This window comes from Halichoerus grypus, chromosome 1 (assembly GCF_964656455.1).
Source record: "Halichoerus grypus chromosome 1, mHalGry1.hap1.1, whole genome shotgun sequence".
Taxonomy (NCBI): Eukaryota; Metazoa; Chordata; class Mammalia; order Carnivora; family Phocidae; genus Halichoerus; species Halichoerus grypus.
This window is the reverse complement of record NC_135712.1, coordinates 51,652,185-51,668,102: the sequence shown is the minus strand read 5'-3', so window position 1 is coordinate 51,668,102 and position 15,918 is coordinate 51,652,185. Positions and strand designations below refer to the sequence as shown.

The window sequence follows — 15,918 nt, the reverse complement described above, 5'->3', positions numbered from 1 at the left end:
ACAGGTGACTGAACCCAGGGCCAGCTCTGTGCCCGCACCGCCGTCCCCTTACCTCCCCCACACGCCCGGGCGCACTTCCCGGGAGGTGTGAGGCCCTGGCCGGGGACGTAGGAAATTACCCCCGGCCTACGTCGGCCTGGGGCTGCTCTGAGGCCCCTGCTCACCTGGCCTGAGGACAGCGGCGGAGATCAAGAGGCAGAAGACTAGACGGCAGGAGGGGCCCGCCTTCGATTCCATATTCCTCCTCCTCCTCGGGGGCCACCGACAGAGTCCGCGCCGCAGGAGGGGGCGTCGTCCCCGGCCCCGCGCTGCCCGCGAGCTCGCAGGTCCGAACACAGGGGCAGCGGCTTCTCCCAGACACACGGCCCCCCTGGGCTCTGGGCGCTGGACCTTCGGGTCTCCGCCGCAAGCAACTTTCCACCACGCAGTGCCCCAACTCTTCCTCCCTCTCCTTCAACACCTGCCCTTGGTCCCTGGGCTGCTCTTCCAGGCACCGATGACCCTCTCTTCCCTGGAGACACTTGAGTATTTCAGAAAGGTGTACGTGGTTCTTTTCGGCTGGTCTGTTATTCTCCTTCTCTTGGAATAATAATAATAATGGTAGTGGCAGTGTGCATAAAAAGCCCGGTGCTAGAACGGAATCGCCTAGGGTGGCAACAGGGGCGGCGAGTCCAGGCGGTCTCCTCAGGTGGCAGAGCGGTAGCAGCGAAAGCGGCGGCGGCGGCAGCGGTCTTCGGGCTGCTCTGAGTGGAGGGACTGGAAGGCGTGTGTAAGCTGCCTTTCTCCTCCTCCCTCCCACCTCCCCCCCTCCCTCTTCTCCCCTCCCTCCTCTCTCCTCCCCGCTTCCCAGGACGCGGCGCCGAGCAGGTGGTTGGAGCACCGACCTGCAGCCTAGAGGCGCTGCAGGACCGAGTCGCAGACCCAGTCCGGCTCTGGCACTTCGCGGGGGAGGCGCTCGCTTGATCCCTGGGCCCCCGAGTAGGAGGGGCTTTCCCGTAGCTCCGCCCCCGGGGCCACTCTCGCCAATAGGGAGCAGACACAGGAGCCGCGCTCGCCGGGTGGGCCCGCGCGACTGCCTCTTTTCAGTGGCTTTACCGTCGCCCTCTCGGTGCGGACTCCCATTTCTTGGTGCCCACCCAGCCTCGCCAGGGTTTAAAAACCGCTTGCCCCAGATTTCTATTACAGTGGCTCGCTCCTCAGGGATTTTTTCGGCGGTGATGTTGCAGCCTCCATCTTCAATGAAGAGTAGTGGGGCAGGACGGTGGGGGTGGAGAATTCACCGGGGGGAGGAGGGAGGAGGCGCGACTTGGGTCTAAGGGAGGGAGCGGACGAGGAAGAAAAGTCTGGAGGGCGTGGCGGAGGTGGACCCTCGCCTCCTGAGAGTTAACTGGAACAGCTGCTGGTCGGCCGGGGGCAATCCAAATACTGGGCTAATTCCTACCCCCCCTCCCAACCCACCTCTCGTACATACCTTCTTTTGAAGGCAGATCACTTGAGTCGACTGCCCAGTACCAAATAGAAAATATTTACTCTTTCCGGGGGAAATTAAATGAGGAATTTCTAGACCATACTTCGTCACACGGATTTTCCCAGTGTCTACTTGCCAGAGCGTGTGTCTTTTTTTTATTTTGAATTAAGCGGCGATTTTTAAGTTACAAACAGCAAATCCTCTCAAGTTACTCAGATTAAAAGCCAGGCTCCTCCTCGTCCGTTCCAGAAAGCCAGGCATCCCAGCAGATGGGCAGGCTTCTCTGGCAGTTTCTAAAGATTGAAACATCTCCCAGGCGGAACATCGGGAAACTGTGTCTTTTTCAGATCAGACAGAGACCATGAAGGAATATTTTTCTCTGAACTCCGGGGTGGAGCTGTCGGAGCCCCAAGTGGCTCTAAATCAGGGATACGGGACCACAACTCTCATCCCGGAAGCATAATAAAATTGTGGTCCCTGAACCACTTCGCCAGGGCATTAAATAGCCGTTCGTGCATCACAGGGTCACCTCTGTGTGAGGCTAGTCTCCAGCAGAGCATGCCAACTAGTAATCGTCACATACTGCGCTTTCATCAGAAGGCTTCTAGTCACCAGCTAGATGGTTACCCGGAGAAGCTTATTAAAACAAGCATACACATGCGCGCGCGCGCACACACACACACACACACACACACACACACATACACACACACACTGTGATCGCTGAATTCTTTTATCTTTTTATGCTGGAAACTATTAAGCTCCATCTTCAGTTGTGATTTTTTGTCAAAAGCCTGCCTGTCTTGTCCTCCCGGTTCTCTTTATAGCAACAGTATTCTAGAGTAGCGCTTCTATTTTTCCTTTCAAAATAAGTAGTTTTTCCGGCTTGGATTTAACATTAACATTTTATTTGCATCTTGTGAACCAGTAGGAAGGCTAATGCTAGGAGACAGATGCCTTTTAATTCAGTGTTTCATAAGCTGAGTTTGAATTGCTAGCATTCCGAAGGGATCTCAGAATTCCTTTAGGAAATTGTTTTTCTTTTAACAGCAACTTTAAGTAGCTTCCACTACAGCAAATCATCCCAACTATATATTCAACCTGGATCCCCCACTCTATCTACCTGACCCCCTTTGTTTTGGGGTGGGAGTTAAAACAGCGTAATTGCTAAAAAGTAGATCTGCAAAAGACAGACTGACTTGGGCTCTAACATTCACTAGCAGCATGATCTTGGTCAACTCACTTAATCTCTCAAAGCCTTAGTGTCTTTACTTGTAAAAAGTGGTAACAATAGTGCCACCCTCTTGAGACTAGTGAGGATTAAGTGATATCACACAAATAACTGGCTAGGTATAATAGAAGGAGCTCTGGCTTTGGAAAGTAATCAGAGTCTAGTTAAAATCTCAATTAAAGTTTGGTGACATAGGAGAGTACCACCTTCAAAGGTATACGGCTAGATTGGATCAAAATACATTCTATAAATTAAAGATATTTTGCACACCCATGCACATGTAAGGAATTCTGAAAGCAACATATATACACACACATATGTGTATGTATAATACATATTTGTTTGTAGAGTCACTTGCTTCTAGAGTCCCTTTTACAGAGGAATATGTCCTAGTTTAGGAAAATACCTTGATAAGCCACTTGCAACAGTAACTCCAAAGGCTTTTAGTTATATATAGCTAAGGCCACAAAAGTTATGGTCATACTACTCTATATTAAACAACATAATAAAAATTAAAATAGGAATTACAAAATAATAAAAATAGGAGTTTAACAGGGGAGTGAAGGGGAAGATACTGAGAGAAAGGAAAGGACAAGGAACAAATCATATGAGTTTGGAAATTGTTGAAGGCCTCTAAATATACTTTAATTAAATAGTAACAGTTACTGATCACTTACTGTATGTTAGGTTATTCTAAGCGATTTATATGAACTAATGAAATAATTCCCCCCTCAAAAAAATCCTATGAGGTAGGTGCTGTTGGCATCTTCATTTTACTCATGAAGAAACTGAAGCCCAGAGACATGAAGGTCACATTATGATTGAGAGTAATAGTAAAGCCTCTTTTCTACCCCAGGCACTTTGATTCTAGATAATTCCAATGATATTTTACCAGCCAGTTTAGTCATGCATCAGAGCATCATAATGGCTACTTCTTACTACAAGAGGTCAGATGAATAATGTTCAGCCAGAGGAAAACATATTTGATTTTAGAGCTTCATCCCTATCCACTTTGCTCATCATTATCCACTTTGCTTATCAGAGATGTCTAACAAATTTATGACTTTTTTTTTGTTTGGGAGGCTTGATTGAGATATAAATTTCTTCATCTTCTGAAAACTTTAATAAAGTCTTCTACACTCAAACACATTTTCCTTAGGGAAATTAACTAATCAGGCAGTGCATCCTATCTTTATGAGCCAGGTACAGTGCATATGAGATGTCAAGGCCATTTCTAGACTGAAATAATTTACCATAAGCAAAAACTCAGAGTTAAGAAACTTGAGAATATAAGACCCACAAAATAATGTATTGAAGGGAGTATTTGTCCTTCGAAATCTAGGGAATGGAGGATTGGATCCACCTTATCTTGTTCTTAAGAGGAAGAACTTTTCCAGCTGTATCTGGATCACAATTGCTTTTTGTTACAACTGAGAATACATAGTATTCCAGTGATATTTACCAGTTTAGTCATGCATCAGAGCATGAAGCTGGGTACTTCTTACTACAAGAAATAAAATGAACAATGTTCAGCCAGAGAAAAACATACTTCATGTTACCAAGAACATCAAAAGAGTTTTGCATCTTCAGTATAAAATAAATCATCAGTCAGGACAGTACGTTCAAAGCAGTGACACAGCACAGTAGGCTAATTTCCTACTTGGAATCCATTGAGATGAGAATTTAGGACCCAGGACCCCTAAGGCTCAGACCAGGACCATTTGTCCTGTATTAAAACATTGACCAACAGTATGTGACAACATAGATCAGGCATGTGAACATTTGAAAAGTTGAGATGATTGTTTGCTGTTGTTGTTCTAATGTAAACAATTTCCCACTGGAAATGAAATTTCACCAAAGATGGCATTGGAGACTGGTGACATTTGTTCCTTCCACTTTATATCACAGTGCTCTGTGTGCCTTCCTAGTTTTTAAACAAAAGTTGTATGCAGTTCAAGGGCATGCAACAAATCTAATTCACTTTCTTCCCCCTCCCCCCGCCCCCATTGGTGATTACACATTTCTAGCTAATACTTTGCAAAAACATTGAGCACTCTATAAATATTTATGTTTGAATGAGAAAGAGTTGGATTTGTTTGTTTTTTTCCATAGAACATAAACCTTGAAACAAACTTAGAAAGGAGAATGATATAAGGAGATGAAAGGGGTTTCAACTGGATCTTAAATGATTAGACTAGTATGATTCTGGTATTAATTCCAATGTGTAGTTTTTTTCCCCACACCACCAATCAATTCTCAGACACTAGCTGCATGTCCTACAATTCAACTCAATTCTGACAGTAGCTACCTGGAGATAGCATCAGCCAGATGGAAGAGATACATACAGCAAGGTGTGTTGAGAAAGAGAGCAGAGCTCTCTGCACTGTACCTGGCTCATAAAGAGAGACAACTCTCCCCAAATCTCCACATATTCAACAACCTAGAAGCTCTCTGAACCCTGTCCTTTGGGTTTTTTGGAGGCTTCATTACATAGGCATGACTGATTAAATCATTGCCCACTGATGATTTAACTCAGTCTCTGAGCTCCTCACCCCTCCCAGGAGGGGTGGGACTAAAAGTTCCAACCCTCTAATCACCCGGTTGAGTCTCCTAGCAACCAACCTCCATCCTTAGATTGCCCCAAGGTTTTCCCAAAGTGACTCATTAACATAACAAAAGATACCTTTATCATTCTTATCACTTAAAAAATTCCAAGGATTTTATGAGCTTTGTGACTGGAATGGGTCCAAGACCAAATACATACTTCTTATGATAAATCACAATATCACAACTAGGTAGACTGAAGTTTAGGAAAGGCAAGGGGAATGAGTCAAGTCTTAGTCACTGTAATGAAAACTTTGAAATAGAAGTGAAGAAACTTAATCTACGGGAGGAAGAAAGTGATAAAAACTATTTGACATTAATGAGAATAAAACGTAAAAGGCCATGCCTCTTTGTTTAAAAAAAGGACGGGGTTGGGGGTTGGTAAGGGGAGGGCAGCATGCTGAGAATGGAAGCCTGACTAGTAAAATTTCTAAGTGACCAGGCAGGAGATGGGCCAGGACCTGGGTTAATGCACTGATGACAAAGATTGAAACAGAAGGCTAAATTGGATTTATATTAAGTCTAGGAAGATAAGACTAAAGAGTCGTAGAGATTACGTAGGTATAAGATAGAACTCTGTTTCATTTCTGGACCCCAAGATTTTTTAAAGTCAGTAGTTCCTCAAATCACTCTAGATATGGATTGGATGACAGATTGGTATCCATCCTACTAAGAAATATTCCCTTGAATTTTATTGTTTAATTTCAATTGTTAATAGTAATTAAATTTTGCAACTCATGTCCTCAATAATCTAGCTAATATTTATCCCTGGAGCTCAGGAGGGCAAAAACTTCCAAAGCCTATGGTAAACACTATGTTCTTATTTCAGACTGTAGATTGCTCAGTGTGTGGGTACAAAAAGAAATGCATAGCTATTTCAAAGTAGAAATCCACTTAGTCATTTTCCTTCTTGTCTTAGACATGAAGAATGGAGAAAAGAGTCCTAGCTAAGCTATTTAACCATGAAACTTAGCTATAACTATAAAATGAATGTCAAAAACTCTTAGTGTATCAAACTCTCATAATTCATTAGTGATTTCAGTAGGTGCATAAAACTTAATTCAAAAAGTATATTGGTTTATTTCCACCTTATAACTTGAGAGTTTCTCTTCAGAGTTCTCTGCATATTTTCAATTTTCAACTGAAATAAACGGCCCTTTCAGTTTTGAATAAGTAAAATGTGACTCAGAGTATGGTTATTCAGATGCTTCATACATTAAAGGAAATTTTAACTTGATTAATTCTCATGAAGTTTTCCAGAGTTATCTCTACTTGCTTTGTCATGTACCTACTAGTCATTGCAATCTGTGAATATTTCATTCAGGAATTTGAGGTGAACATATAATGACTATAGAAATATGAAAACAATGTATATTTGATTTTTTAAAACAAACAAATCACCATGGATTTAATGGACTTCTGGAAAGCCAAATTAATTAATACAAGTTTCAGTTTATCCATATAGTTTCCCTTTAAAATAAGTAAGATGGTTGACTTTAAGGAAAGTATGAAGAAGAAATGCTTAGATAAACCTATAATCCTGAAGGAGTGATATTAATTAGGAAAAAAAAAAGGTTTAATAACACTGAATAAAGGCTCATTGATTATGCAATATAAAAGTCTTAAAATTTTAATGCTTTTCAGAGCCTCGCAAGTAATTTAGATGAAGAGTTTTCAATCTTTATTTAAATATAAACCTTTTTCTTTTAATGTAGGCTTATTCTGAAGTCCAAGTCCCTATTTCTCCCTTGTTTAATCATTCGAATAATGGTGGTCTCCTCGCTGTTCCTAAAGATACCTGCCATGTTCCCATGTCAGAGACTTTGCACTTGCTGTTTCTAATCCTTGGAACTTTTTTTCCACAGTTATTACTGAGGCTTACTCCATCATCTTCTTCAAGGTATTTTCTCAAATGTTATCTTCTTTTTGATCCTTTCCATGAACAACTATTTAAAATTTCAACCCCCAGTTTGGGTGGCTCAGTTGCTAAGCAGGCTAAGCGTCTGACTCTTGATTTTGGCTCAGGTCATGATCTCAGGGTTGTGAGATCTAGTCCCATATGGGGCTCCATGCTGGGAGTGGAGCCTGCTTAAGATGCTCTCTCTCCTGCTCCTACCCTCCACCGCTCCCTCTCTTAAAAAAAAAAATAAAGTAAAAAAAAATAAATATATAAAATAAAATTTCAATCCCCAGCCCCGATACTCTATCTCCCTTTTCTGCTTCATTTTTTCTCCATAGACTCTATCAAAATACAACATAATATATATTTAACTTAGATATCTTGAACACTGACTACTGATATCTGCCTCTCTGTACTAGACTGAAGACTCAAGAACAGAAATTTATGTCTGTTTTATTCTCTGCTATATGCATAGAATAGCAGACACATAGTAGCACACAATACTATTTAATTATTTAATCAATTCATGAATACATGGATGAATAATAAATGATTATGCAAGGTAATTAACAAACTGATACAGGTGGAGCTTCTTTAACTAAAGTTTGACAAGCAACCTAAAGTTTTACTGCCTCCTTCAGACTTTAGGCTTTTCATGAGAATTAGAAAACCCAAACAAAAGGCACCTGTTGAAAGGGAGAAGATATTGGCAAATGATCTATCTGATAAGCGGTTAATATACAAAACATATAAAGAGCTTATGCAACTCAACACCAAAAAACTATCTAATTAAAAAAACGGGCAGAAGACCTAAATAGACATTTTTCCAAATGTCTATTCAGATGAGCAACAGACACATGAAAAAATGCTCAACATCACTAATCATCAGGGAAATACAAATCAAAACCACAATGAGATTATCACCTCACACCTGTCCCAGAATAGCTAGAATCAAAAAGACCAGAGGGGCGCCTAGGTGGTTCAGTCAGTTGTGCGTCTGACTCTTGGTTTTGGCTCAGGTCATGATCTCAGGGTCCTGAGATCGAGTGCTATGTCAGGCTCCACACTCAGTGTGGAGTCTGCCTGAGATTCTCTCTTCCTCTGCCCCTCCACCCACTCACGCTCTCTTTCTCTCTCTCTCTCAAATAAAAATAAGTAAATGGAATCTTAAAAAAAAAAAAAAGACAAATAATAAATGTTGGCAAAGATGTGGAGAAAAAGGAATCCTTGTGCACTGTTGGTGGGAAGGCCAATTGGTACAGTCACTGTGGAAAATGGTATGGAGGTTTCTCATAAAATTAAAAATAGAAATACCATATGATCCAGTAATTTCACTTTTAGATATTTACCCAAAGAAAACAAAAACATTAATTTGAAAAGCTATATGCACCCTTATGTTTATTGCAGCATTATTTACAACAGTTATGATATGGAAACAACCCAATGTTCATCTATAGATGAATGGAGAAAGAAGATGTGGTATATACACACAATGGGATATTACTCAGTCATAAAAAAGAATGAAATCTTTCCTTTTGTGACAATATAGATGGAGCTATAGGGTATTATGTTTGGTGACAGAAGTCAGACAGAGAAAGACAAATACCATATGATTTCACTTATATGTGGAATCTAAAAAACAAAACAAATGAACAAACAAGCAAACAAACAAATAGAAACAGACTTATATATACAGAGAATAAACTGGTGGTTGCCAGAGGGGAGGGGAATGGGAGGATGGACAAAAGAGGTGAAGGGGATTAAGAGGTACACACCTCCTGTTATAAAATAAATAAATCATGGAGATTAAAAGTACAGCATAAGAATATGGTCAATAATATTGTAACGATGTTGTATGATGACAGATGGTGACTATACTTGTGCTGAGCATTGAGTAATACACAGAATTGTCAAATTACTATATTGTATACCTGAAACTAATGTAACATTGTATGTCAACTATATTTCAATAATAAATATATTTTAAAAAGAAAGAAGTTAAAAAAAAAAATACTGGGCCAATCCAACTACATCCTATGACAGATGAGGTAACACAGGTCCCAGAAGTCAGGAGACTTACCCAAGATTAACACAGCTTTGGCTACCATTTTTGCTCAAGTGAGCCACTTCCAGTTACAGGAAATACATAAGATACCCTATAACTTTTAAGTCAAATTCTCAGGATAATAAAAAATTTGGATGCATATCAGACAGCATTAATCAATTTCAAATACGGTGCATTTATCCAAACTCTTTTCAGAACAAATATTCTGAATAATGTTCTGTATAACATTTCACTAAGGCATGATTATGGATGCAGTATCAATATTGCAAAGTCTACAGAGGAGGTTCAGTATTCAAGATCTTAAGCCTCAATGTTCTTTTTACTTTGTTCTTTACAGGGTGGATTTGGCAAAATTATAATATAAAGCAATGTATTCCACAAACAAAGATGATTCATAACCTATTAAGTTAACAGTGTTATAGGACAAATATTTAATTTAATGTCCAGCATTTTAACTTTGCATGGAGGTGTTTAATGTGTTTACTTTTCTTTGTAAGGGCAAGAAATTTACTTAATAATTGTACCTCAAGGTGAAAAGCTTGTGAGAAAATGCAATGCATATTTAAAAAGCTATATAAGCCAACATGTGAAAAGATTTATAAACATTTACATGATTTCATTGAAATCACCAGAATCTGTGATGTTTTCTAGCTGGCAGAATTCTGTGACGTATTCTAGCTGGTAAAGTAAATAATTTTTGGTTATTGCTTCCAGTTTTGAAATTCTGTTAAAACTGACTAATTGGGGACGACTGGGTGGCTCAGTTGGTTAAGTGTCTGCCTTCGGCTCAGGTCATGATCCCAGGGTCCTGGGATCAAGCCCCGCATTGGGCTCCCTGCTCAGCGGGAAGCCTGCTTCTCCCTCTCCCACTCCCCCTGCTTGTGTTCCCTCTCTAGCTGTGTCTCTCTCTGTCAAATAAATAAATAAAATCTTAAAAAAAAAACAACAACAACTGACTAATTGATACATCTCCTAAGGAAAGTGATTTGCTTTTTTATAGAGAATGACATCCAAGTTATAGAGTGAGGTATTTTGTCAAGAGGTGGTTAACATATCAAGTTACAAGAGAATCCCCAAAGAGTATAACTCTCAATTAGCTTTCCTAGGCTCAAGGACATTTCAAAAGAGTGCAAGGTCCAGAGTTATTCCTTAGATTTTTTTCAGGGCTTAGACAAATTTTGACTTCAGGACTAAATAGTCACTAAACTCAACCTTTAAAGGCAAAGACACATCAAAGGGCAGCTTGAGAAGTTGAGTAGAGGGGGAATTATACTCACGGGGCCTGAGAAAGTAGCCCTTAGTTACTCAAGTCTTTTCCCCAGACCAGCAACTGAATCATCTTCTATTCTCACTTGGTCCCTCCTACAGTCTTCAACTTTTGGGATCGTCTCAGAAAAACTAAGAAAAATCCCAAATGACTCTATCTTGAGGTGATTCTTCACCATCTGCTCAAATATCTGCCATGAAATTTAAAAAGAAAAGAGCTGGTGCTGAGTTGTTCTTCCAGTTCTAAAATGATCAGCATCTCTTTTTCCTTTCTTTCCCTCCCGACTTGATACCTTGTCTTTTGCCTGTTCTGTGAAGGCTCAACATTTTGAGGTATATAATAAAGCCATGATAATTTATGAATAAACAAATGATTGTATTGTGGTCTGTATGCCAATGAAAAAAAGAGATGTCCAAAGAGAGATGAGTCACGGATCAGAGAAACTAAATAAAATAAATTAACGTATCTTAGACTACAGGCCAAGAAAGAAATGTAGCTCTTGGTATTTCCCATCTCCTCTGCTCTGCCTTTTTTTAAGTTAGGGAGACATTATTTTCATAATCCCAGGCAGCCAGCAGGAGTTTATCATCAGGTTGGGGACTTTTTATAAGGTTTTTTAATAGGTTACGTTCAACGGAAAGTGAAAAAAACTCTAGTCCAAGGAGTTTAACCAAAAAAAAAAAAAAAAAAAAAGCAACCAGGAGGTAACCTATTGGTAAACCAAACCATTATTGGTTTAAATGACTGAGAATTCCAAAAGTATGTGTATGTTTAGGCATAGCAGGATCAAGGCATTTCAGCAAAGCTGTCAAGGCTCTTTGTCCTTTTTCTGTCTCTTAGTTCGACATGCCTTTGCTTGTCTTCGACCGTTTTCTCAATTTCCTCTTTTGCAGCCCACATACTAAAAAGATGATTATTTTCAGACCAAAGCCTACATCCACAGAGACTGAAATCCTAAAGGAAGAGCTACCCTCTCATTCATGAAAAAAAGTTTGATTGGTTTTGCTCATGTGTTGAGTAATTTACTGTGAATCAGAAGACCCAGAACCATGACTGACCAGGCCTGAGGTAAATGTCCACCCCTGTAGCCAGGGCAGGTGGGTGTCACACTTGACAGTATTTCAGGATCACAGGAATGGGGGCCATTCTCCAAAGAGCAGACAAAAACAGTAGACCTCCACTTCATTTCCTTTATATTATTTTTTATTGGTTCTTAGGATCATTATGTTTTCTGCTAAGATTGTGTCCAAGAGCTTTTGGTTATCGGGGGACAGGGGAGGGGATAGAAATCTTCTGCATCATGAGGACTAATTTTATTTTCAGCCTTTCTCCTTTTAAAGGGCTAGATTATTGCCACAGAGTGAACACAGGCCTCATTTGCAGGTACTTGCTAACATTCTTTTCTCCTTCTTATCCTATGCACTATCCGGTCATGTAGGAATGAGAGAAGCACTGGTGTTGCTTTATGCTCAGAAAGATGCGAATTAAAGTAACAAGATAAATATCTGAAGTATTTGCAAATAGATTGATTTCCCGTGGCTACAAGGTCCCTATAAGGTACATTCACACATTCTCACAGAGAAAACATATCTCTTCAGAACCTCTTTTGTTTTACTTTCTTTCTTTCTTTCTTTCTTTCTTCTTTCTTTCTTTCTTTCTTCTTTCTTTCTTTCTTTCTTCTTTCTTTTTTAGATTTTTTTATTTTTAAGTAATCTCTACACCCAATGTGGGGCTCAAACTCACACAACCCCAAGATCAAGAGTCACACGTTCTACTGATTGAGCCAGCCAGGTGCCCCTCAGGACCTCTTTTGAAAGTGAGCACAGAGTAACTTTATTCACCTTTATTGTCTATATATTTGCTAAGGTTCATTTTCCATCAGTTCATCACCTTCATCAGTCTGCTGTTGTCCTTGCCATAAAGAAAGAGAAAAGTAGGTAACTAGCCAGAAATCCATATTGGCCAATCTTTTTTATTCATTTAGCCCTGATTTCAGTCTTTTGAGTATGTTTTTGGTTGTATCCGTCTTTTAGACAAGTGTCTGCTGAAAGTTAAGATAAATCAACATTTAGGTCTCTTTTTTCAAGCAAATTTCCACCCCTCGGGAATAGTAAAGTTTAAACAAGTAGCTGCCCCCAGCCAATTCTAAATCACACTTTCTACTTGATCTACCCACAAATTAGCTCAATCTGTCCACTTTCTTAGAATATACCTAACCCAATCCTCATTCCAGCCTTCACCACCCCTTCTTTCTCAAAGAATTACCCAAGATCCTTCTACTTCTCTTCTAAGACACTGCCCAAGCGTCTCCTCCGCTGTGGTACAGTAGCGGGCTGGAGGCTCTCCAGAGCCCTCATGTGCATCACTTCCCAATGCTGACTTCAGTGAGGTCACGCTGGCAGCTTGAAATCTATTACTGTGAGTTACTTTTACCCTCTGGAAACTGGAATTGGCAGCACTAAAACTCAGAGCTGTTTCGATTTTCGTGTTTGAGAGCTGGGTGTGAAACATTTACTGGTATACTACTGTCCATGAAACCAACTTCAGTCTTCACCAACCTCTCCAACAGAGCTGAAGGGCCCGAGTTGGGTGTCAGATAAACTAGAGTTCCAGTTCTGGCTCATCAATTTAGTATTAGTGTGACACTGAGCAATTTATTTCACCTAAGTCAGTGTTCCTAAATAAAATAATACACATCAAGGCCCTGGCACAGCAGAGTGCTGACTAACATCAGCTATGATTCCAACAGCCCTTGATCCTTCATGTCTGTACCACTCCAAATGTTGATCAGCTGTGTTTCTGGTTGCATGTTGATGTCACTTGTAATTTGCTCTTTCTTTCATTGCAAAAGCCGCAGTTTTAAAAATGGATCATCATAGTATCTTGCTTAGTGTATGTGATAGACAGTGAATCCCCAGTAAATGCTACTTCAGGGCATATTTACAGCATAGGCATTCAGATATCAGGAATGTGTGCCCAATAATGCCTAAATGGCACATTGCAGAAGAGAAAGGCAGCAACAACTAGTGAAGAGAGCACCAGTTTAGGGTAAGGATGTCTAAATTTCAATCTCAGTACATAACATATAAAAACTGTGGGAACTCTGGGATTAGATAACTTTAGTTTTGAATCCCCATTCTGTCTTTAATTATCTGTGCAGACTTCACCGAGTTACTAACCTCAGCTTCCTCATCTGTTAAATGGACTTAAGAGTAGCTTTGTACTTATTTTCAAAAGTTAGGAGGGTCAAATGTTTTAAAAGATGCTAAGTATGTGGATAGTAATCTCTAAATAAAAGGTGGCTATGATCATTCTTCCACTAGTTGATTGTGTGGTTTAATCTTCCTAAGCTTCACAGACTAACTATGCCTATAAAAATAAAAGGGCTGTTTGGTGCTCTCTTAAGAGGTCGTTTTTATTTTGAACAAAATTCTCTGTGCCTGAAGTCCTTTGTTCTAGAAACAGGTAGCACGCTTAATGCCAATATTCTTAGGTGAACAAACTCCCTCCTTTCCAGTCTCACAACTCCTAGCTCAGGCCCCCATCATCTGTACGCAAGTTTCCAACCAGTACCTCTGCCATCTGGCTCTACTTTCCCTTTTCCAGACTTCCTCCCGTCATCTTGCAACAGACAGTCCGACAGAAAGACAAATTTGATTATGTCACTCCCTTTCTTTAAAATCTCCGTTGGAGTCATTTTACCTGTAAGATGAAAGCTAAACTTCCCAGCAAAATCTCTAGTCCTTGACATTCTTGCCCCTAGTTTCCTACTTGACAATCTTAGTTTCATATCACAACACTGTCTCATGAACCCTATGCTGTAATCAGATTGAACTGTTTCCTAAACATACCATGGCAGCCTTTCTCAACTTGAGGCATTGCATATATAGTTTCTCAGCCTGAAATGCACCAACCCCCCCCCCATCCCTTTGTTTTCCTGGGATACTCCTACTCCTATTTCAAGACCCACCTCACAAGTCAAGGTGGCTTTTAAGCCTTTCCTGATCCCCCTAGGCAGTGTTAGTCATGCGGCTTCTGTATTTCTACAATGCTAGCACTTACCTCTTTGAATTATATTTATGTTTACAAGTCTGGCTCCTCCACTGACTCTTTAGAAGCGACGTGCCACAAGCCTGGAGTCAGACTGTCTGGTTGACAAACCCCTGCACCAGCACACACTATATATATGAGCTTGAGGAAGCTACTCAACTTCTTTAATCTCAAGTTTTCTCACCTATAAAATGGAATCCTCCATTTTAAAAGTCAGCATAATAATTAAAAAAGAAAATGCATGTAAAGCTCCTACCTGTATGGCTGGCATATATTAAGGGCTGAATGAATATTATAAAAGATGATGTTGATGATAACAATAGGGGAGGTAGGAGAGCTAGGAGAGCGGCAGGAGGAGAAAGAGTGATGAAAAAAAGAAACGCACTTAACAGTCCCTGGACCACTTCCCAGTGTCTGGCACTTAGGAAGTGTTCAATGCCTGTTTCTTGATTGAATGTTGTGCAACTTTACAGCACAGATAAAGTGATAGTTACCAGCTCTTTTCTCATATGTGAGTCCACGATTTTGAATTAACTTTTGGGATGTCAGAAACTGAGGTGCTGAGGGAAAGAGGGAGTAGAGGAGGAAAAAGAGGGGAAGGAAGAGAGAGAAGTATTATATTGGGAGTGCAAATTACAAGACAAATCACCCTACTTCACAGCTTTGTTTAAGTATTTCGATTGTTTGTGTTATCAGGAACTGAAACAGGTTTCAGGAAAAAAAGATAAAAAAGGAGTGAAGAGGTGCAGATTCCCAATCTGGAGAGCAGCCCCACTACTAGGCACCACCTGGGTCTAAGGACAGTCTAAGCAAACTTCTTTGAAGTGCCTGGAGAGCCTGAGGGCAAAACAGCAAGCAACCCAGCAAGGGGTTGGAATGCAAGGGTCTTGGAATGAAAATGTGTGTTCCTGCAGGGAAGGAGGAGGTGGAGGGAGGGACAGACCTCACTTGATAATGAAACCCTTGGACTAGAAAGGGCTGGAACCTTGAGAGTGGAAGTCCAGATTACTGGGATAGCTTACTCTGAAGGCATTTAAGCAGATAAAAACCTGATACACAGGACTTAAAAACTTGAGACAAATTCTTTCAATTAGTCCAAAAGACCAGGGAATTAGACTAGGGGTGCAGTGAGGGTGGTATATAAGAAAACAAATTGGGGCAGAAGAATGAGGTACAGAGAGAAGCAGTGCTACAGCATTTATTTCAAAGATGAAGACGGCGAAGAAGAAGAAGAAGAAGAAGAAGAAAAAACCCTCTCCTGTTTTCATTAAATAATGGATGTTCCCCAGGTCAAGAGTGGCGGCTGGATTCCCTTTTGCACTTGGTAGGAAAA

General features: G+C 40.5%; 1 protein-coding gene across 2 annotated transcripts in view; it reads right to left on the bottom strand.

The window, feature by feature from the left end:
• Positions 1–778, bottom strand: part of ALCAM (activated leukocyte cell adhesion molecule) — a 213,801-nt gene extending 213,023 nt beyond the window's left edge. For both annotated transcript variants that reach the window (XM_078065658.1, XM_078065660.1), the window contains exon 1: positions 165–778. In XM_078065658.1, the coding sequence (XP_077921784.1) occupies positions 165–237 (73 nt within the window). In that variant the 5' untranslated portion in view covers positions 238–778. The remainder of the gene's footprint in view (positions 1–164) is intronic.
• Positions 779–15,918: the final 15,140 nt, after the last annotated feature.